This window comes from Daphnia pulex, chromosome 10, assembly GCF_021134715.1.
Source record: "Daphnia pulex isolate KAP4 chromosome 10, ASM2113471v1".
NCBI lineage: Eukaryota > Metazoa > Arthropoda > Branchiopoda > Diplostraca > Daphniidae > Daphnia > Daphnia pulex.
The window spans coordinates 13,470,096-13,492,742 of NC_060026.1; the positions used below are offsets into that span (position 1 = coordinate 13,470,096).

The 22,647-nt window shown below is 38.3% G+C and overlaps 5 protein-coding genes and 1 long non-coding RNA gene across 8 annotated transcripts; all 6 read right to left on the bottom strand.

The window, feature by feature from the left end:
• Positions 1–905: 905 nt before the first annotated feature.
• On the bottom strand, positions 906–2,914 carry LOC124203695. The gene is made up of 3 exons (XR_006878592.1): positions 2,544–2,914; positions 1,725–1,884; positions 906–1,108 (listed from the first exon to the last, which is right to left on the bottom strand). It is a non-coding gene; the product is annotated as an uncharacterized LOC124203695 (long non-coding RNA).
• Positions 2,915–3,001: 87 nt separating this feature from the next.
• On the bottom strand, positions 3,002–7,130 carry LOC124203676 (ABC transporter G family member 20-like). The gene is made up of 12 exons (XM_046600442.1): positions 6,429–7,130; positions 5,812–6,234; positions 5,652–5,745; positions 5,275–5,589; positions 5,058–5,215; positions 4,791–4,998; positions 4,551–4,719; positions 4,362–4,477; positions 4,165–4,235; positions 4,010–4,098; positions 3,780–3,953; positions 3,002–3,707 (listed from the first exon to the last, which is right to left on the bottom strand). The coding sequence occupies exons 1-12, from the start codon at positions 6,620–6,622 to the stop codon at positions 3,400–3,402; spliced, it is 2,319 nt and encodes a 772-aa protein (XP_046456398.1). The 5' UTR covers positions 6,623–7,130; the 3' UTR covers positions 3,002–3,399.
• A 2,838-nt stretch (positions 7,131–9,968) lies between these two features.
• Positions 9,969–15,350, bottom strand: LOC124203674 (ABC transporter G family member 20-like). Of its 3 annotated transcripts, none has more exons than XM_046600441.1 (13): positions 15,214–15,350; positions 14,986–15,151; positions 12,638–13,060; positions 12,478–12,571; positions 12,087–12,407; positions 11,841–12,028; positions 11,574–11,781; positions 11,334–11,502; positions 11,148–11,263; positions 11,009–11,079; positions 10,843–10,931; positions 10,597–10,773; positions 9,969–10,513 (listed from the first exon to the last, which is right to left on the bottom strand). In XM_046600441.1, the coding sequence occupies exons 2-13, from the start codon at positions 15,054–15,056 to the stop codon at positions 10,206–10,208; spliced, it is 2,235 nt and encodes a 744-aa protein (XP_046456397.1). In that variant the 5' UTR covers positions 15,057–15,151; positions 15,214–15,350; the 3' UTR covers positions 9,969–10,205. The 3 variants fall into 3 exon arrangements, with proteins under 3 accessions (XP_046456397.1, XP_046456396.1, XP_046456395.1); XM_046600440.1 differs by lacking the exon at positions 15,214–15,350 and adding an exon at positions 13,177–13,373 and having other exon boundaries at positions 14,986–15,150; XM_046600439.1 differs by lacking the exon at positions 15,214–15,350 and adding an exon at positions 13,177–13,600 and having other exon boundaries at positions 14,986–15,150.
• Positions 15,351–15,850: 500 nt separating this feature from the next.
• LOC124203689 (glutathione peroxidase-like) lies at positions 15,851–17,344 on the bottom strand. The gene is made up of 5 exons (XM_046600458.1): positions 17,204–17,344; positions 16,928–17,128; positions 16,737–16,865; positions 16,520–16,663; positions 15,851–16,453 (listed from the first exon to the last, which is right to left on the bottom strand). The coding sequence occupies exons 1-5, from the start codon at positions 17,225–17,227 to the stop codon at positions 16,259–16,261; spliced, it is 693 nt and encodes a 230-aa protein (XP_046456414.1). The 5' UTR covers positions 17,228–17,344; the 3' UTR covers positions 15,851–16,258.
• Positions 17,345–17,459: 115 nt separating this feature from the next.
• Positions 17,460–19,092, bottom strand: LOC124203691 (glutathione peroxidase-like). Its single transcript, XM_046600460.1, has 5 exons — positions 18,936–19,092; positions 18,630–18,823; positions 18,368–18,496; positions 18,130–18,273; positions 17,460–18,036 (listed from the first exon to the last, which is right to left on the bottom strand). Exons 2-5 carry the CDS (start codon positions 18,810–18,812, stop codon positions 17,833–17,835), a joined length of 660 nt encoding a protein of 219 aa, XP_046456416.1. The 5' UTR covers positions 18,813–18,823; positions 18,936–19,092; the 3' UTR covers positions 17,460–17,832.
• A 209-nt stretch (positions 19,093–19,301) lies between these two features.
• LOC124203687 (serine/threonine-protein phosphatase 2A catalytic subunit alpha isoform) lies at positions 19,302–22,161 on the bottom strand. The gene is made up of 6 exons (XM_046600456.1): positions 21,831–22,161; positions 21,547–21,756; positions 20,943–21,206; positions 20,699–20,871; positions 20,524–20,631; positions 19,302–20,445 (listed from the first exon to the last, which is right to left on the bottom strand). The coding sequence occupies exons 1-6, from the start codon at positions 21,930–21,932 to the stop codon at positions 20,373–20,375; spliced, it is 930 nt and encodes a 309-aa protein (XP_046456412.1). The 5' UTR covers positions 21,933–22,161; the 3' UTR covers positions 19,302–20,372.
• Positions 22,162–22,647: the final 486 nt, after the last annotated feature.

Here is a 22,647-nt window from a genome sequence, read left to right on the forward strand (position 1 = left end):
TCCGCCACCCAATTTGACAAAAAATGATAGTTTGTTTTCACGGAAATTGCGTCAGACAGTTAAAAAATTTCTAGTTCAAAAATCTCATGCAGAAATTAGCATCTAGTCTACTGGTGCAAATTCCGATTCTTTAAGCTTGATTAATTTAGGTGATGTGTTAAAAGCTATTGTGGGTAGCTTAAACTAATCCACTTTTTCTGAATATTTTGGTTTTAGATCACTTTGTTGTTTTTTGATTTTCTTGTGATCTCTCTTCAAAATATTCTGAAAAAGCGAATTTGTTCAATTTTTTAGCTACCAACAATAGCTTTTAACACATCACCTAAATTAATCAAGCTTAAAGAATCGCAATTTGCACCAGTAGACTAGATGCTAATTTCTACATGAGATTGTTGAACTAGCAATTTTTCAACCGTCTGACGCAATTTCCGTGAAAACAAACTATCACTTTTTGTCAAATTGGGTGGCGGATTGCTTGCTAAAACTCGCACATGCAGTGTCGGCGTAGATCCAGGGAGATTACCTGGAAATGGAAGAGGAGAGAAGAGTGCGAGGCAAGTTTTACTGGGGAGCGATTAGTCACTACTAGGCTTCCGGGTTAGACTCATGACCCTCGGATCATGCGCCTTCCAAGTCCCCGTTCGACCAGAGCCCTCCCCTCCTCCTGGTTTCACAGCGGGTGAGTGACCACCGGCGGGCGTTGGTTAGTGGTTAGTTAGGGAAACGGGGCCACAGAAAAGAAGGGAGCCCAGAAATGCACTTGTCATTTCATCTAAATACACAATTTATCAGTCTTGGATTATAGCATTCTCTTGTCAGTTTTCAGTTTCACCAAAGGAGTCCATGATCAGTAGCGAAGGATTAGTGGATTACCCTGTAAACAGAATGAACATTTATTTGGATGACAATAATTTTCAATAAGATTCTAGTGACAAAAAGCAATACCTCAAATCAAGAAGTAAGTTGTAAGTAAGTAAAAATGGAAATCAAAGGGTAGCAACCAACGGGTTTTAGTAAACAAGGGACCATGTTGACCGTATAGTCCTTGTCCTTTTTCTTGAAAGAACATCCAGAAACTTCTCATAAATGTAGACAGAAACTCTCGGATCTGAAAAGAGAACAAGGTTTACTTGTTATTTTTATTTAAAAATTTCCGGAAGTACACCGGAAGTAAGCGCTAGCGCATTAACCATTGAGTTGTCGTCAATTTCAACCAAATATTCGTAATCTCCATGAAATTTGGGGTCGATTTGGTGTGAATCAAACGAAATCCAAAATTTGACCAAAATCGAAAATTTTCCTGAACTATAGTTCAGGAAAATTCTCGAAACCGGAAGTACGCGTACGTACAAATAAAAACATGAACACTACTACAAATTTGACGAGGATCACGAATATGTGGTTTTTTTGTGTGTAAAATTCATATTTACGGAACTACTGACTGAAATGAGAAAACCGGAAGTAGAAAAAAAAGCAAATATCGAAAATTTAACAAGTGAGCTTTGTTGGTGGAATAGTAATCGTAAGTTTTCACTAAAAAATGTCCACACAATAGCTGCCGATGAATGCTTAAAGAGATTTGCACAGTAACTGAACTGACTGTTTTGACAGCTAAAAATTATCGAAAAGATGATCCTGATTTTTTAATTATTACACAGACGCAGAGTTTAACGCAAATAAATTATTTGTAAATAATCTACGAAAGTAAGTGAATTGTTGGTTACCTTGGCATAATCCCGTGGTGAGTGACTGCAGTTGTGTCACGGACGGACCAAATTCCAAAAACATCGCAAATGTGAGCTTCATAATCCGCCGGCTTCGATAGCGGCCTCTACTGCATTCCTGTCTTCTCTACTACATTGACGCATTCCTGGTAGCTACCACCTGGTGATAATAAAAGTTTAAATGTTAATTCTTACTTCAAAAAGATGTCGTACAAAGATTATCAACAAGAAATATGTCCAATGAAAAGGTAGTGCTTAACTGCTTATTGTGGTTATGTTGTTCAAATGAGTAGAAAAGTTGATGATGTTTTGTCACCCAACACTTTGAGTCACACATTAACAGAAAACTATCCTTTCCAACCTTTTCCCTCAAGTGCTCTGTGTTTGTTTACCTTTTTTACTGAACCATCTCTGAACCGTTTTCAAATAAACCCTTGTGGCTTTTGTCTGTATTCAGGTTCTTGCAATTGAGTCCTTGATTGTAAGGTACATTAGAGAGCCCAAGCCCAATAAACATTCCAATTCTTGGAGATCTTTAACACTGACAAAGCTGATTCTGGAAGCTTCTATACAGTGGAATCGTGGATTAAGATTGTCAATGCAAGTTCTCAAACGCCATTCATGTTACCCTCCTCTGTTCATCAGAGCATCCTACTGATGCCAGTTTACAGTTTAACTGGATAATCAGGAAGCATGATGTTAAGACAGTGAAATTCTTACGAGCACATCCTAGTACCCACATACTCAAAAACAATTTGCTCCAGAACTACACCAGCAACATTTGAAAAAGAATAACAAACATTTCACTAAATAACTTACACAATGAATTGAAAGGATTGCTTCCTAGCTCTGAAGACTAGGCTACTAATGGTCATACGTATCACCAATGATCAAGGCGTACCACTTGTTGATTGTTCACACCAGAAAGTCACATTTTGCTTGAACACAAATTCCATGCACCTATCTTGTCTAGTAGATGGTGTCACACTTGTCACTTTTCTATTTCAATCAATTCTCACTCCACTGTTATAAATCCTGGAAATCAACGTTTATCTGTCTTGTGTCATTTTTCGGAATCATGGCCTGGAAATCAACCCTTTATTATCCGAACCGACTAGCAACTAAAAAAGCCATGTATGGAGATTGTCATGCCTATGCAGAGTTGCCGAGTTGCAGCTTCATGTTCAGGCGATGCAAAAATCGATAAAAAACAAACAAAAACAAAACAAAACAAAACAATTTGATTTCAAATAATGTAGACACAAGAAAAAGAAATGTGTCGTATAATTCAGACAGCCAAAGCCATTGATGTATTCGCTACTTGTCAATTGGTTACAGGAGAATACATCCGTCACAAGAAAATGAAGTTCGTCCAATGGAGGCAAACAACATTGAATGGGGATAAAATTGTGGTTCGGTCTTATCAACATACCAATTATATACAGTGAGGATAAACTACGCTATGTCAGAAAAAGTAAACATGTTAGCTAATGCCAAAATAAAATCAATAAAACCTCATATGAATAAATTCGTTCTCAGTGCGGGTTAGTTTAAGTATATACAGTGCTAATGACCACAGACATCTTGCGGTGGCAAATACGTGATTGTGATTGAAGGAATAAATATTTAAAAAAAAATTTCATCGTTAAAAATTCTAGTCTAAACGAACATGTTTTTAACTCGAATATTTGCGCAACCGTAAAACAACGGAGGCAACAATTAAAAAACCAAAAATCCACGCAACAGTGGTTAAAATTCCAAAATAAACTTCAGGTCGTTCTAGACCCCAACCTCGTAATAAAACATTTCTTAATGATACCGTTGCATAAGTCGTTGGAAGTGAGCAGGCGACATATTGGAGAAACACCGGCATTGATTCGATGGGCCACGTCTGTCCGCTCAAAAATAATCTAGGGAGAAAATAGGATTGCGCAACGTAAAGAACGCCACTTGTGGTATCGCAAATTGAGGCTATCATCATACCTGAAACAAATTCAAAAAATTAAACAAATAAAATTTAATCGAAATGTAAAGAATAAATCCCTCGTTCATTACCAAAACACATTCCAGAAAATCCTTCGAGAAACATTATGAATATCACCAAGGTTACGCTGCCCAGACAAGGAATGTTGCAAAGCAACAGGAATACGTAAAGTAATAATGATTGGATAATCATAGTAATGGATTCTTTGGCTAAATAACTGATAAAAACTTCATTCATCTTTACGCCTGAAAATTGATGTAATTAAATTAAAAGCAAATTCAAGTTTCTAATTTGACGGTACCAGCGACTAAACTGCGTTCAACAAGACCGAGCATTCTTTCACGGACAAAGGAATCGGATCCTAAAATTAGAGCCGAGCCGAAGACAGTACTTCAAAAACAAGTAAAAAGTTAAGTATGCAGAAAAATTAGTAGAACTTGTATGAACATATTTTACGATAAAATAACACCGGGAGCCATAAATTCAGTGGATTTTGTGTCTTTGAGACCGTCGACTGGAACGACGAACTAAAAAAACAAAACAGAAATTAAATTACCCGCAAGTTATAAGATCACTCTTAATTCGAGATCCGTTTTTAATCAAATCAACCACAATTTATTGGATCATTCTAAACAAAATGTTATAAAGGTTACCTCAATAGCCAATGAACTGGCTTCTGGATTGTATCCGCACGCACCCATAAATTCTTTGAGGAAATTACGATAAGCTTCCCCAAGCCATTTTTTAACAAACGCATCAATCATTTGATCTTTGTCAAAAAAAAAGGCAAACTATCACGTTGAATAATTGAGAAATAAAATTTTTATATTCTTTCTACTCACTGGAAGAATCCATGGTGATGTTTATTTGCCTCCCGATTATGTTTTCTTTACTTGTCGAATCCTCCCGCATCTCAAATTCTTCGGTGAAATTTTGACCAAAGTGAATGACGCCCCAAACTTGACCATTCCTTCCAGCTTCCAGAGCATCCGATAAATTTTCATAAGGAACCTGATGCATTAAAAAACAAATAAAATTTCCGCCATGCAATCGATAATAAATCTCAAAAGAAATGAGTCAACCTGGATGATGTTGTTCTTGATGTTTCGAAGATAGCGACAACTGAGCATAAAATACGAGCAATCCGTTGCATTGTTGCATAGACGACCTTGGTTCGCATCGATTTCTTCATTAACGATGGCCATTTTGAGGCCAGTCATGTCTTGTCCGATGCACAAGTTAAAGATGAAAGTTTGGATGGCAGGCACGAAGAAAGTCGCTATAAATAGTCTTCATCGTAAAAAATATTTAACTTATTGATTCAGTCAAATACTAAAAAAGAAACTCACAATGTAAAACGAATGGACACCAAGTAATTCTTCCGAACAAGGACGCCAACACGATAGGGGGATGGCAGGGCCTTTTTGAATATTTCCCATTTTTCTTCCAATAATGCACTTCCGGATGTAGTATGTAGTATGGGTGCACAAGGGCTTGTTTGCCTGTTCTGGGGTCACAAAATAAATTAAAAATTAAGTGCATTAAAGATCATTAATTATTTCCTACTGTAGGAGAAGAGCAACCAGTCGGTGGCAAAGCAATTCCATTTATGTCCCACTGACGGTCCAAATTCGTTACGGAAACTCTATCGATTTCTGGCAGAGTTTGCGCTACGCCGGTGTTGGGGTCTGACTCACTGGAACCCAGAATCGTGCTGGCCATATTTGCTTCAATCTCTGCAGATTCGACTTCTGGATTTTTAGAATTTTCCTTCCTGCAGAGTTGAAGGAAAACATCCTCCAATGTTGAGAGTCCATAATTCCTTAACAGATTACCGGGCGAATCTTCGACTAATAAACGACCGCAACGCATCAATCCAATCTAAAAATCCAACAGCATTTATATTACGTGTAATGGTAAGATTTAAATGTAATTTTTCATACCGTGTTGGCCTGTCTTGCTTCTTCGATGTAGTGAGTCGTGACGATCACCGTTTTGCCATGGTCGACACTTTGGCGGACAAGATGATTCCAAATGCTGCGCATTGTCAAATAAGAAAATTTGAATGATTTAGAATAACAATGGCAAATTGAACAAAATTACCTGCGCCTTAGTACAGGATCAACGCCAACTGTCGGTTCGTCCAAGATGAGCAAATCAGGATCGTGAAACAAAGCGACGGCGAACGAGACGCGTCGCTGCTGTCCGCCACTCAGCGTCTTGACGTAACGATCACACGGGGGTAGATCCAATAAATTGGACAGAAACTTCCATTGCGATTTCACAAAAGCCGCCTTCAATTTATAAAGGCGACCAAAGTATGTAAGTGTCTCCTTGATGGTAAAATAGTCGTACAGTGCCAATTCTTGTGGCATGTAGCCAACCTGCGGTCCGGGAACTCCGCTTTTCGGCGATCCCGGTTCGTGTCCCAACACCTGAATCTCCCCGCTGTTTAAGGAGCGTAAAGCGACGAGACAATATAACAATGTCGTTTTTCCACAGCCGCTGGGTCCTAGCAATCCGTATCTTTGAAAAATGATAAAACAGATAGTTTAGTTTATCCTTCGGTATAATTTCCCGGAATTAAAAATCCAATCTATCCATATCTTTTTAAAACACAATTATAACTTATGTAGTTTTATTTACCCTGCCGTACGGAATCTTATTCTTACAATTTTCCTGAATTAATAATAAAATTAAGACGGAATAGCGTTTCCTACATTGATCCTCGTTTAACAGACAAGTTCAATCCTTGCAGAACTGCACATTTTTTACTTCCAGATCCGAATGTCTTGGTCGCGTTGCGGACGAGAACACCGTAAACACGAGAATCACTTGGGCAGTTGTTTTCGTTAGCAATTCGGTGAGAAGGGGAGAGCACATCAACCGATACTTCAATGACATCTTCCGTCATTTTAGTTGACGATTTTTGAATGGATACGGGAAAACAACAGAAGGATGAAATATGGGAACAACACTTGATCAATAGCTAGACCCAATTGAATATTATTTTCCCATAGCAGTTTGAATACGGAAACGAAAATGGGCGTCATTGTTTCACTTCTTCGTTGAACTAACCGGTTTTTGAACATTTTCCTTTTCGCCTTTTGCCTATCTTTATTTACTACTAGGAGAAAGTCGTGAAAGTGAACGATGCCTAAATAAAAACACCTGAATCTCCCCCAGAATTGTGACCGATCTTTTTTTTTTTGACCTCGATTCCGGTCCGGAAATTATCCAACAACGTCTTCTGTCATTGTTTCTGAGAATTATATTCTTGGGAACACCTAACACAATCCCGCAAATTAATAAACCAAGAACGCGAAACGATTCAAAAAATAATTATTAGTAACCCCACGAAAAACTGCATAAAAAAGAAAAATCCGTAACAAATCCACAAAATGTTTATGCTCATCTTCAAGAAAGTAGCTGATTGGTAAAAATGAGAATAAAGCAAAATCTATCATATAGATTTTCTTTTAATATTTCTGTTCAAAATTGGCCTACAAAAGCGGAAAACTTTCTAGCTATTATTTTTTTTTTTTCCAAGTCCAACCAGCCGGATCTCTGTAATGTGATCTATTTCTAAAATTGAAAAACTTCAATTAATCTCGCCGGTTATCAATCAAACAAATTATTTATCTAGTTTAAGCCCTGAGATGATTTTGTTGCACGAGTGAAAGTAAAGGCTCCCAAGTCAGTTACAAATCAAACAATCTTTTACCCAAAGGAAAAGCTGTTGACTTTTATACCCAAGCCAAAAGTCACTGACCGTCATTGGCGACTTATGACACACGCAACGAGTCTATAGCAAAAATACAACTTGTTAACTATGTCTTATACTTATCTTACTTTGTAACGGCCCAATTAACAGCAATTGCTGCGGTACAATCAGCGTTTTTCCAGGACTGTGTTGAAGATATGATAAGGGTTGGGCTTTTCACCTAAAAGAAAAATATCATCTCAATATAATGTCACCTTTTCAGACTAGATGATAAAACAAAAACAAAAATTCACAGAAAACATGCCCAGATTATGGAGATGATCACGAAAACGTGTAGACAATTAAGCAGACACGTGATTTAGAAAAATTAAACAGGCAATATTATACCCACAATGAAATTTCTGACGTGTTATAATAGCTCACGATTTCACGATATGACTTGTAACTTTCTCTGCCTGTCGCGTTCTTACTAGCTCTGAGCGTGGCTCTAAGACGTTTCAAAGAGATCTTTCATATTTGCTTTCACTGCATTGCAATGTGAAAATAATAAAAGAGGCAAACGAGCAGGTCGTTGATCGCTGGATTTTTTGTTACTTCCGCAATTTCAATTCTTGTACTACGAGATTTCGTTAACATCACCAGCAATTGTTCCCTCAGTTTCTAAATAAAATGCACATTTTTTAAATACGACTTGAGCACTAGAGTCTCATCATCATCCACGTTTTTTTTACAGCGTCTTTTCTACATTCCCATGCCAGAATCACGATCATCAGTTTTAGCACGATTAAATAAATTAAAAAAATTAATTGTTTTTCCCCGAGAACCAATCAAACATTTTGGCGCACGTCTAGCTAAATTTACGCCTTTGCTTCTTTAGAAGGTTGATATGATAATAACAAACAATAATAATTTTAAAAATCCCTCGTAGACCCAAATTAAAAAAAAAAAAACTTTGGATCAGCGTAATAACTAGGCCAAAGACTTCATTCCTACAGAGAAATCCACATGGAATATCAAAAGCGGGACCAAAAAACCACTTCCGTTGACAAAATACCGTGAACGTGACCGAAAATAATTTCAGTCGCCTGAAGACCTGACCTCCCCTGTGAAACCGTATTTAGACTTATCATTATCGACGCACTTACCAGCAATTGGACGTAGATCGCGCTGATCGCCATTTTTCCATAGCCGATACTTTGACGTGTAGGCCAACAAAATGACTCCAAATGCTGTAAATAGAAAATACATAATTAGATATCCATGGCACACAATAACGTGAAAGAATAATTCTTTTTCGTCACAAACGAAACCCACAAGAGCAAAGCACTAGACCAATTTAAAAAAAAATAAGTGACCTGAACGGCGAAGAAGAGAGTTAACTGTTTCAACTGATTCGCTTTTATAATGCACTGATGAAGAGACTAAACAAAAATAAAACATTTGCGTACCCTCTCCTACATGAAATACTTTCCAATAATCCTTGCACTAAGGACAGGTTCGCAAAACATTTTACCTCACCTAGCCTTATTGATTCGTTTTCGAAAAGGATCGGTAACATAAACTTAAAGAAAAGAAAATGAAACTTTGATCAAATCAGAAACCTTGATAAATAATCAACGCCAATTGTTGGCTTGTCCAAGATGAGCAGTCAGCGGGTCAGGCCATACCGTTCCGTCGTTATCTCATCATCGGTGCAGATCGCAGAATAAATAATCTAGAAAAACAAAACAAAAAAAAATTATTTTTAGCTGGCCGAAGCAAAACCTTATTACTTATCGCTTTAGTTTCTAGGAATCCTTATCTATAAAATAATCAGTAGGAAATTATTCGAAATCAACATAGGGCAAATTAACATTTTTTTTAAGATTTAAAAATGTGTAGGTTATAATTACAGGGTAAATAGTCAAACTAACTAAGTTCCAATTTTTGTCACTATTTAAAACTAATTGGATGAAACTCTTCATCTTTGAATGCTACATTAATAAAAAAAAATCACGAATGATCATAAATGAAAGGAATAATTAACTCAAGTGGTTTGCAGTTCCAAGTAAAAATGTACAAAACGTGATTTGTTGCATGGCTTTTACTCTGATAGTCAAGAGGATATGATGTTCAAATCCTTGCCAACTCCCGGGGCAAAATTGGTAGACAAAAGCACTTGGTGTATCCCTTTGCCAGTGACCGTTTTCTATTCCCTACCACGAAGCTGTCCTTGTGGCAATCTCCTATGGCGATATCCAAGTGTAAAAGAAAGGACATTCATCGCCCAAACAGGTTCATAACACCATCACGCATATTGGAATTATTCCCTATTGATACTTACTTTCTTCTTTTCACTCTTTCTCGCTGATTTTTATCTTATTCTGGGAAGTTCAATTTCATTAAATTGCGGTAAAATATTAAAGCATATACAAATTAGAATCGTAGGGAATAGACTGGTAGGATGTTTCGTTTCAAGGATTTCTGGTTCAAGAACAGGTTTTACCGTTGTCCTATTTTTCGTATAGATTTTACAAAAACAGAAAAAGTTGTTTGGTTAGATAAAATTAATTCATTAAAAGGGTACTAACTTTTTACCAGCTAACAACAAACTGCGCTTTATCAGACAAAGTAAACGTTATCTACAAATTAAATCATTAAAATCTCAATGAATAAATTCGTTCTCAGTGCGGATTAGATTAAATGTATACAGTGCTAATAACAGCAATATAGCGGTGGCAAATACGTGATTGTGCCTGAACAAATAAATATACCCAAACTGTAATACATGTTATTAACTCGAATATTTGCGCAACCGTAAAACAACGGAGGCAACAATTAAAAAACCAAAAATCCACGCAACGGTGGTTAAAATTCCAAAGTAAACTTCAGGTCGTTCTAGACCCCAACCTCTTGATAAAACATTTCCCAATGATACCGATGCATAAGTCGTTGGAAGTGAGCAGGCGACATATTGGAGAAACACCGGCATTGCTTCGATGGGCCATAACAAGCCGCTCAAAAATAATTTAGGAAGGAAATAGGATTGCGCAACGTATATAACGCCACTTGTGGTATCGCAAATCGAGGCTATCATCATACCTGAAACAAATTCAAAAAATTTAACAAAATCGAAAATAATTAAATCGAAATGCAAAGAATCCCCCCCCCCCTTCATTCATTACCAAAACACATTCCGGAAAATCCTTCGAGAAACGTAATGAATATCGCCAAGGTTACGCTGCCCCGACAAGGAATGTCACAAAGAAAAAGAAGGACCACGTAAAGTAATAATGTTTGGATAATCATCGTGATGGATTCCTTGGCTAAATAACTGATAAACACTTCATTCATCTTCACGCCTGGGAAGGATTAATAGAATTAAATCAAATGCAAATTACAATTACTAATTTGATAATTGGCATTTTTACCAGCGACTAAACTGCGTTCAACTAGACCAAGCATTCTTTCGCGGACGAAGGAATCGGATCCTAAAAGAAGAGCCAAGCTAAAGATAGTCCTGTGTCAAAAAACAAGTTGAAACATTGATAGTTTACAATGTAGAAAATTATTTGAACTCGTGTGAATAAATTTTACGATAGAATAAGACCAGGAGCCATAAATTCAGTGAATTTTGTGTCTTTCTGACCGTAGACTGGATCGACAAACTAGAAAAAAAAAACAATAAAATCAAATTATCCACAATTTATTGGATCATTCTAAAAGAAAAGGTTACCTCTACAGGCAATGAACTGGCTTCTGGATTGTATCCGCACACACCCATAAATTCCCTGAGGAAATCACCATAAGCTTCCCCGAGCCATTTTTTAACAAACGCATCAATCTGTTGATCTTTGTCAAAAAAGGTAAATAAAGGCGTGAAACAATTCAGCTTAAGATTTTTAATATTCTTTCTACTCACTGGAAGAATCCATGGTGATGTTAATTTGCCTCCCGATTATGTTTTCTTTACTTGTCGAATCCTCCCGCATCTCAAATTCTTCGGTGAAATTTTGACCAAAGTGAATGACGCCCCAAACTTGGCCATTCCTTCCAGCTTCCAGAGCATCCGATAAATTTTCATAGGGAACCTGATGCATTAAAAAACAAAAAACATTTCCGCCAGGCAATCGACAATAAATCTCAAAAGAAATGAGTCAACCTGGATGATGTTGTCCTTGATGTTTCGAAGATAGCGACAACTGAGCATAAAATACGAGCAATCAGTCGCATTGTTGCATAGACGACTCTGGTTCACATCGATTTCGTCATTAACGATGGCCATTTTGAGGCCAGTCATGTCTTGTCCGATGCACAAGTTAAAGATGTACGTTTGGGTGGCGGGCAGGAAGAAAGTCGCTATAAATAATCTTCATCGTCCAAAATATTTAACTTATTAATTCAGTCAAATACTAAAAAAGAAACTCACAATGTAAACCGAATGGACACCAAGTAATTCTTCCGAACAAGGACACCAACACGATAGGGGGATGGCAGGGCTTTTTTGAATATTTCCCATTTTTCTTCCAATAATGCAATTCCGTTTGTAGGTCGATTGTTTCTTTCCCTGTCGTTAGTTGAATTTGTGTTGGGTGCACAAGGGCTTGTTTGCCTGTTCTGGGGTCACAAAAAAATTTAAAATTAAGTGCATTAAAGATCATAAATGATTGCCTACTGTAGGAGAAGAGCAACCAGTCGATGGGAATGCAATTCCATTTATGTCACACTGACGGTCCAAATTCGTTACGGAAACTGTGACGATTTCATGAAATGACTGAGTTTGCGCTACGCCGGTGTTGGGGTCTGACTCACTGGAACCTGGAATCATGCTGGCCATATTTGCTTCAATTTCTGTAGATTCGACTTCTGGATTTTTTGAATTTTCCTTCCTGCTGAGTTGAAGGAAAACATCCTCCAATGTGGAGAGTCCATAATTCCTTAACAGATTATCGGGCGAATCTTCGACTAATAAACGACCGCAACGCATCAATCCAATCTAAAAACAACCAAATCCAACAGCATTTATATTACGAGTATTGATAAGATTTAAATGAAATTGTTCATACAGTGTTGGCCTGTCTTGCTTCTTCGATGTAGTGAGTCGTGACGATCACCGTTTTGCCATGGTCGACACTTTGGCGGACAAGGTGGTTCCAAATGCTGCGCATTGTCAAATAAGAAAATTTGAATGATTTAGAATAACAATGGCAAATTGAACAAAATTACCTGCGCCTTAGTACAGGATCAACGCCAACTGTCGGTTCGTCCAAGATGAGCAAATCAGGATCGTGAAACAAAGCGACGGCGAACGAGACGCGTCGCTGCTGTCCGCCACTCAGCGTCTTGACGTAACGATTACTCGTTGGCAGATCCAATAAACTGGTCAGAAATTTCAATTGCGATTTCATAAAAGTCGGTTTTAATTTGTAAAGGCGACCAAAGTATGTCAGTGTCTCCTTGATGGTGAAGTCGCCGTACAGCGCCAATTCTTGTGGCATGTAGCCAATCTGCGGTCCAGGAACTCCGCTTTTCGGCGATCCTGGTTCGTGTCCCAACACCTGAATCTCCCCACTGTTTAAGGAGCGTAAAGTGACGAGACAACTTAGCAGTGTCGTCTTTCCACAGCCGCTGGGTCCTAGCAATCCGTATCTATATTAAAAAAAAAAAAAACATAGTTTTAGTTTAGTTTACCCTACCGTACTGAATGTTGTCATTGCAATTTCCCGGAATTCAAAATAAAATTGGGACGAAATGGCGTTTCTTACATTGATCCTCGTTTAACAGACAAGTTCAGTCCTTGCAGAACTGCACATTTCTTACTTCCAGATCCGAATGTCTTGGTCGCGTTGCGGACGAGAACACCGTAAACACAAGAATCACTTGGGCAGTTGTTTTCGTTAGCAATTCGGTGAGAATGGGAGAGCACATCCACCGATACTTCAATGACATTTTCAGTCATTTTCTTTGACAATTTTTAAAATTATCCGGGAAAACAACAGGATGAAATATGGGAACAACACTTGATCAATAGCTAGACCCAATTGAATATTATTTTCCCATAGCATTTTGAACACGAAAATGAAAATGGGCGTCATTTTTTCACTTCTTCTTTAAACTAACCGGTTTTTGTACAGTTTCCCTTTCGCCTTTTGTCCCCCTTTATGTACTATAGGTGAAAGTATACAATGCCTAATGAAAATAGCATTGAAGCACGAGTTAATTAAAATTTGTAAATGAAAATAAATAGCTAGAGGATTCTTTTGAATTTTACGCGAAAATCAAAATGCTTTCATTGATTATTAGCAAAACTCAAGAACTTGGCAGTTTAAATCAAAATGTGTACGATTTTAATCAAGAAATTAATGATCAAATCAGTTCCAAATTTCAATATCCTGTCAAAATTAGACACGACTGCTGTGGTCTCGTTAACAATTTCATTTCATCGTCGTTCGGTTTGTGTTTACAGGACAATTTTTATGAAAGTACAATTCTTTCTAAAATTAACCATTCACCTTCTTATTTAGTTCGCAACTTACAAACATGGACGTGGTTTAGAATTGGTTTAGCGTGCAATAGCAGAAAGAAAAAAAAACTCGTTCTTCATTCCAAAATCTGATTTCTCAACCAGTTTCAGCTGACATTAACCTAGATAAAGTAATACGGTACGTAATACCCTCATACAAACCGTTAACCGTCGTTTCTCCTGTTTTCATTTGCATTTGGGTAGAGCAGAAAATGGTCATTTCGGATTTAGCAGTTTTTTAGGGTGTCTTTTTCCATATAACGACTAAAAACCGGGTTCTTGAATGGGTAGCAATCTAAATCTCACACAGAAATAGGAAGGAAGTTAATCGCTTATTAACAGGTAAATTACAAGCAGCGGTTTTCGTCTATATACGAATTTTCGATTTTCACCGGCCTTCTTGGAATTCATAAAATACATCTGACAGATTCGATTTCATACGTCAAGGGCATGATTCGTGTTCCATCATCCACGGGGATATTCACGGCACCGCGACAGAGAATTTATTTCTTTTAATTCGCGGGAACGGTGTGGATTTCATCTTCTTCATGGGATTATTATTATTCTTTCAGTTCTGATCTGAATTTGAACGGGAATGTAATTGGGGGGAGTTTTGTTCGAGAGAACAGGAAAGTCACTAATAAATACAGTCCGTTGACCCTGTCCAATTGACGCTGGACTTGAAAAAAGCCGATCGAATCTGGGTGACGATTTCTTCTACATAAAAATTGATTCAGCTTTTTATTTTGAAATTTCACTTGAAATCAACACGAAAACGATGCGTCTACACATCTTCTTTATTTTTAATAAGTAAGACAATGAAACGCTGTTGGTCCCTACGTACAGTAAATGTCATTCCCTTTTTCGGATTTAATCTACAAAATAAAACGACAATTTCACGCAAAAGGAAGATAAAGAATAGCAACGGTCATTAAATTTAATCATTTCGTGTTAGTTCATTTAACGGTTGCTAATGGGAATCACGACTGGGTCACATGTCGATCAAAAATTCGCAATTCAAATTCGAGATAGAAACAAAAAAAGTTCTTACCTGCTGCCTCCACTTTGAAACGTTCGTTTGGTATTTTCTTCAATGTCGATGGTGTCTTTTGTCTTCTTCATCTTGCCAAGTGCCAGGATCGTTTATTCACGGCTTCACGCTCATGAGGGATCAATAATGATGATGACAAATTATTCCTCTGATTACGTCAACCTCTCTAGAATCAATCAAACCAATGCCTCAAAATCAACGTATTTTCAACATTAATCTCCATCTCACCAGAATCAACTAATCGTAATCGAATTGTTTCAACTTTAACAGCAACACTGTGTTGGCAGCCTCATCGTCTAACTTAATATCGAGACAATGGAGAGTTGGACGCTCAGTTTTGATTAAACTTTGCACAGCAGACGAACTTCCTTAAGAATCGAGAAAGCGGCGATGCCAATTCATCATTTAAAAAGTGGAAACAGCAAAATAACCCCAATTTTTTTATTTCTTTCTTTCTTTTGCCAGTGTAAAATTTGGAATTGACCTCAAACAATTTTGATTTATTAAAACATTACCATCAAGTCATCAACGAGCATAAAAAATTAAAAATAAAGCTCAACGTTGATCCCAATTCCCAACAATGAATTTTGTCATCCATGTTCCCCATATGTAAAAAACAAAAACAACAAAAACTTGCGGATATTTTGTATGCGCTAAATTTAATCCATGTTCAAAATCCTTTACTAAAAATAAAATTAAGATTTTGGTTCGAAAAGGACGTGTCCTTCAAGACACTCGAATGTTAAGTTTTGCTGTTGTTTCGCATTACTAAGATGGATCAAGTTACTCTTCTTTACTTTTTGTGTTACAACAGGCAATACGTAATTTCTTGTATTGGAGCCGAGACGTTATTTACCTCATTCGGTCTTTGACAATAATCGTACGTTTATTGAATTAGTGAATCAAATATAGAGCAGCGACAAATAGAGATAATTCGCAGGGTTTGCAGTCGAATGACAGACTCTGTGGTCCGGAAACTTGACCCGACTTGCCCTTATGCACAAAAGAGCTCCCTTAGTGACAAAAAACAAACAGAAATTCACTCTAGGTTTCGGGCTCATCTCCAGCCATCCGAGCTTCGCCTCTCCCCTTAGACCGCCGCCATGTTTCAGACAGTTGAGATCTAGAGGATCATATGTCAATTACGTACAAACCTTCGAAGCGCTCATTTGAAATGCAGAGAAACAAGAGAGGAAATATTATGTACAGAAAAACGTAACAAGAAAAAAGAAAATGTCAAATTAAAATTTAAAAAAAAAAGGGAGAAGAAGTTTTAGGAATTAACGAGTTGGTCAATGTTCTGGCGCATGTACGTAACATTAGCACTTGCGTCATAGCGCATTACGGGCACCCCTTGGCGATTAACAAGAAATTTCTCAAAGTTCCAGCGGATATCGTTGACGCGAATTTTGGTGTAATACAATTTGGTGGCTTCTTGGAAATAATCTCGAGTAGGCGGACAGCAACTCTGTAAATTTGTAACACAATTAGTAACATTAATAGCTAAACAAAATAATAACTTGACACTATTCACCTTCAGATAAGAAAATAAAGGATGTTCATTATCGCCGTTGACATCAATTTTTCTGAATAGTTTCATTTGGGGTTGAAAATTGTTACCCGGTCGAACGTAACGGATTCCGTTCAACACTTCCAAATCTGAGCCACCTGGTTCTTGCTGCAGTCATTTAAATAAGAAAGTTGTTGGACAATTTGATTGTTGAATCGATAGGGAAACGGAGCGGATTTACCTTGCCGAACTGGTTACAAGGGAAAGCTAAAATGGCCAAATTATCGGCAAGCTCCTCTTGTAGTGCATTCAGTTCGATGTACTGTTCGGTAAACCCTCAGTAAGTCGCCACATTGACGACCAGCAATACCTGAATTGTCCCCAAAATTTAATTGAAGTGAAAAAAAAAATCCAATAAAATAAATGAGTTACCTTTTGTTTGCCATTCCTGTTCCTGAAACTTGACAATCGAATGTCAGTATCTTTAGTCAGAAGTTTCTCGGAAAATCGAAAAATGGTGTCGTTACAATGACATGGTTGACTTTTACGAAGCTCAATAACGACATCATCTTCAGCGAAAGTTTGACAACCCCACAGCATCAGCGTCAGCAACACGACGCTAATGGCGCTCATCTAAAACAGGGGAAAACAAGATGCTCCGATTAATGACAAATTCAATACAAAACTAAATGTTAAAAATTCGAATACCATCTGAGCAGCGGCGGCCACCATAGCCACGAACTGCGAGTCAGAGAACGACTTGCGCAGCTACCGAGATTCGCTGTGGTTGAAATAGTCGCCATACAGGAAGAGTCAATTAACTTTTAGAGGGGCGTTATTGCGTTTCTTTTGGGAAAAAAACCCCAACGATTAGACTAATAAGGACGGGGCAATATCTTGTCAACTGGCACCGCCCCATTCGAGTTCAAATGCATCATTTAAAAAGGAAAACTGCTGTGCTTCATTTGTAGCTTAAACTTCCATGTATTCATCCACAGCCGTCGTGAGGGAAAGTACGAAACAGACTCGAGCGGACAAAACCGGCAACTGAAACCGGATCTGACGGCCCCCGAATGCACAAGGGAGCACGAAAACGAGAGCGAGATGGTAAATGATCTCTCGTCCGTCACATCCTTAATTCAAGTCGAACCGAATTTCAAACCTCTTCTCCAAATCGCCGCCATATTTCGGGCGGTTGAGATCTGGAGTGTCATTACGTCACGCGCGCCAATCTCGTTTTCCCCCCTCACAACAACACGACTGCTTCTAAAACATTTACAAGCAAGTTAAAAGTTCCCTCAAGCGGAAAAAAAAATAAGATTCATAAACAACAACATCTACACGAGAGAGGGGAAAAGAAGGGATTCAATGTCATCGCGCATATCCGAGACCCGAGAACTGGCATCGTAACGTTTCACAGGTTTGCCCTTGCGGCTGATTAGAAACTTTTCGAAATTCCAGCGGACGTCGTTGTTGCGCATTGGACTGTAATCCAGTCTGGCGGCTGGTGCGAAAAAATCACGAGTCGTCGGGCAACTTTTCTGTTATTAAAAAACGGAAAAAGATAATCAAGATCCGCACCACTCAGTATTACGACGTCACACGTCGTGATGATAAAAAAAAGCATAACTTACTTTCAGATAAGAATATAAGGGATGTTCGTTAGCGCCGTTGACATCAATCTTGCGGAAAAGCGTTATGTTCGTCTGGAAATCGTTTCCCGGCCGGACGTAACGAATCCCGTTCAGAATCTCCTCATCTGTACCTCCGGGTTCTTGCTGTGAAAAGTTCAATAAAAAAATTATCAGATTGAAGAATCGATTTTTACATCACCCAGGAGAGGTTAGTGGCATTTTCTAAAAATAGTAATACCTGTCCAAATTGATTACAAGGAAAAGCTAAAACAACCAAATCATTGGCAAACTCCTCTTGTAGTGCATTCAATTCGTGGTACTGATAGGTGAACCCTCAGTAGGTTGCCACGTTAACGAGGAGCATCACCTTTTGTTTCATAAAAAGAAGAAGAAAACAAAATAAAACAGGTGTCAGAGGATACGGAATGCGCACCCTTGGCGGTTTGCCAGACTGTTAGAAACTGGTAACCTCGAGAATAATAATCAGAAATGGATGTCACCTTCCCGCTGAATTTCGAAAGGCGTAATGTCCTTGAGCTGTTGAGCCCCTTCTCTGCATAAGCATAAACGCTGTCAATGGAAGAGTTGGACGTGACGCAGTGCTGGCTCACTTTGATCTTGTCTCCGCTTACCATGGGCCCCAAAAGGGTGGCAGCCGTGAGCAAAATGCCCCAAACCGCCATTTTCACCCGATCTAAAAAATTTAAAAAAGACATTACATCACATGCAATTCCAATAACAATTCATAACGTACGGATAAAGATCTAAATTCAAAATTTGTTTAAAAAATGTAAGCTTTGTTTTACCGTTACTTGCTGGATAAAAAAGAAATCAGCAAGTTCAATCTTCTCACCCGGATGGGTGCTCGATCAAGACTAACGTTTAAACTAAACTCGAAGTTGGTTGATGAACACATCGAAAAGTTGCGACATTGCAGCAAACGACATTAGCTACGCAGTTTTTTCTATTCCAGAAGCTCCAACCGGTGTCAGGTTTCTTGCTTAACCTACGTGATTTAGAGTACATTTTGCTTAAACATTAAAGAGACTTTGCCCTGTGGCGACTTTGTACATCAATCGCTGCAAAAGACTTAAGAAAACTCGTAGTCATCGCAAGCAAAGTCAGCCATCCGTTCGGAATGAGAGTGCACGACATCCAACTGAAAGAATTGGTGAATGATTACGATTTGTATTGATCGAGGTGAACTTCCAGCATTTTTTTTTTGTTGGCTACAAATGACAGTGACGGGACACGACATTTAAAAACCACTCTTCTTCGGCTCGCTCGTTCGTTTTTTTGTTTTCTCTTGTTGTTGGATTTACTTCATTGTTGGTTGGTTATTTTTTTCCCTTAAGTGTGAACTGGATCGCGTGGTCTTATTTTCGAGGAGGGAGGAGGAAGGGAAGGTTCAAAGGTCACCATCTAGATAGTTATTAGTACAGGACACAAGGGGGGAAAGAGGGGAACAGCGACATCAGCATGTCCCCATCTGATGTTTTCGAGACAAGTCATCAAAAAAAAAAAGCGTTAGTACAATGGAAATCTGATGCTCGTGGTCTAATCTTTTTGTTGGTTGTTTGGGCGGCTCGTCTGTCGGTATACAGTTGCTCTTGGCTCTGACACGCGCTCTCTCTCTCCTTTTCTTCCACCTACTTCTCCCTCACTCTTTCAACTCTTTTTTCTTAAATAAATCGTAAAAGATGGTTCGAGGGTATCAACGGGCAGGTAGGAAAGGGGACAAAAGAAAAAGGGAAGTGATACTAGAATATACCAATTGCACGTTACTCTCTCACGCATTTACGACACGGGCGAGAAAATAGGGAGGGCGGGGTGTGAGGGAGGGGACATAAGGAGGTTTTTTTCCGACACAAAAAGAGAAGATTCCATGTTTCATTAATATTTGTAAAGAACAAATCACGAACTCCAATTTTAAAAAAAAAAAAAGAAGAGACTGTAAGGGAATAGTGTGTGTGTGTGTTTTTAAGGGGTAGAGGGGGAGGGTATGGATGTTGATCTTTTTGCTTTCCATTCAAGAAGAGGCGCATAAAGAGGACGTTTTAGTGGGGATGTGCAGGGTACTCTTAAACCTCGACTTAGTAAAATCTATACTCCGAGCGAGGAACAAGAGAAATGAACCGAGCATGAAAGAAAAAGAGAAGAAAAAATAATAATAATGATAGTAAATTGAAGGAAGAAAGGAGAAAAATTCATCGGTGTTCCGCGATATTTTTTTTTTTTTGCTCTTAAAGGAAGTAATCCGGCGTGCGCCTGGTTACGTGAGGTTCTCCTCTTCTTGGAGCTGGATCGAACTGCAAGCTGTAATTTCACAAACGAGAAAGAAAATCAATAAATGTCTTCTAGATGTAAATTTAAAATGGCTGTTTAAAAACTTACAAGGAGTATTTCAATGAATCATCCAGTTCCATAATGGCCGCTTGGTTGCCGCACCGGTAACAATAGTTGGGCGCAGAGAATATCGTTACCACATTGCGATCGTGACACCTAATGAAGCAATCAAACGTTCAGCCCCAGTACCAACAGATATGTCTTCTGTAAGACAAAACATTACCAGTTATATCCTTCCATGACAAGTTGATGAGCCCTAGAGACCAGAGTCAGGTTGTTGGAGTGATTGAAAGTTTCGGAAATGTCTTGGCCGAAGGTGTAGCCAGCTCCACGGGGGGAAATCCCCCAGCCACCTCGGTCATCTGGATCGGACCATAACAGGTCGCACATGGGGCCCTATTTTAGCAAACGAGACGTATAGGTTGACTAAACTGTGATGTCAAAGTGTTTTCAGACAGCGAACTAACCTCGTGAGGAACTTCTTGGAGACGATCGAGAGATCGAATGTGATCTAAAGTGTCGATAGAAGGGGAAAGTCCTCCGTGAAGACAGAAAATCTGACTGTCGACAAGTGCTGTCAGAGGAAGATAGTCAAAAAGATCGGTGAAGTACTTCCAAACGTTAGCATTGCCGTATTTCCTTAGGCACTCGTCGTAAAATCCGTAGACTTGTGTGATCTGACGAGACTCGTGATTTCCTCTCAAAATGGTAATTCGTTCACGGTAGCGAACCTAAATTGAATGTAATGGAAAAGCAACCTTAGTAACAGTCATACAAATGTACAGTGGAAAAAGTTAATCTAATTCTCAATTGAAAAATCAATAAATATTTCAAAAGCTATCAGCTGCGTAATTAGATAAAAGCCTCCACAAAGCTTTGGGCAAGCCCACCATAAGGAGCAACTTTCAATTGCATCATCCAAATAGTCAACAAACCTAGTCATATCATATTTGAATCTTATTGATTACATGACTTGCAAAAAAAAAAATTCCAAGTATTACCTTGAAATTCTTAATATCCTACTTCTAGATAATTAGTTGAGTCATGTCTGTGGAATAATAAGCAACTCACCTTGAGGGCAACAAGTAATGTGACTGTCTCAACGGAATAGTAACCTCTGTCAACATAGTCTCCCATGAATAAGTAGTTGGTATCTGGAGATTTTCCTCCAATTCGGAAGAGCTCCATCAGGTCATGAAACTGTCCGTGGACATCACCACACACGGTGACAGGGCATCTGACTGGCTGAACATTTGATTCTTTGGCCAAAATTTCTTTTGCCTGTCAAATATAGAACAAACCATAAATATTTAAAGCATTCCATTGATGCAAAAAAAAACGTTGAATGTACGAACCTTTTCACATAGGGTTTTGACTTGGTTCTCGGCCAACTGCTTGCATTCGTTAAGCTGCTCAATCCACTGGTCAAGTTCTTTAACCACTGCTTTCTCTTCCATGGTGAATACTTTACAAATTCGTGCAATACAAAAGTATCAACAGACAAATTGATGTGTCGGTGGGGCCACGAAAACTCAAACGTAACTTCTTGGGCTTGCTTACACTTAACAGAGCGGGTTTAACATGTATCAGTGGCCACCCCCTTTCTGCCACTTTTTCCTAGATAGGAAAATGGCCGCTTCTTTTCATAACGAAGACTTTCGCCACCAGGGGCAGGCTTAGAGCGTTGTGACGTCACATCGTCTCGGCAACGGCTGCGATTCAACATTGATTATATTCCCTTTAATCTCTTTCTTTCTCATAAAACACAAATCAACAGTTTCAAAGCATTATTTTTTTCTTGATACTACTTTTTACTAATTCGAAATAGATTGTCATTCGTTTTCATTGATTGTCATTCAATGTTAATCGATATCTTAATAATCGATTCAGATTGACGATACCAAAACAAAAAATTTTCGAATTTCTATTTTGACGTTTACCATTATTTTGACCAAATCCCCAAGAAATTGGTGTGGTTGAATGCTTCCAATATTTAATATTGCATTTTAATTATTATTTATGCTTAATTTTTAAAATTGTAAAAAATGTTGTTGTCTTAGTTTTATCAGTACAATTGACTTTTAACCTTTTTTCAAAATTATTGTTATTTGCCACAACATGAATCAGGACATCAATTATTTATTTATTGCTGAATTGAATTCAATACATTAC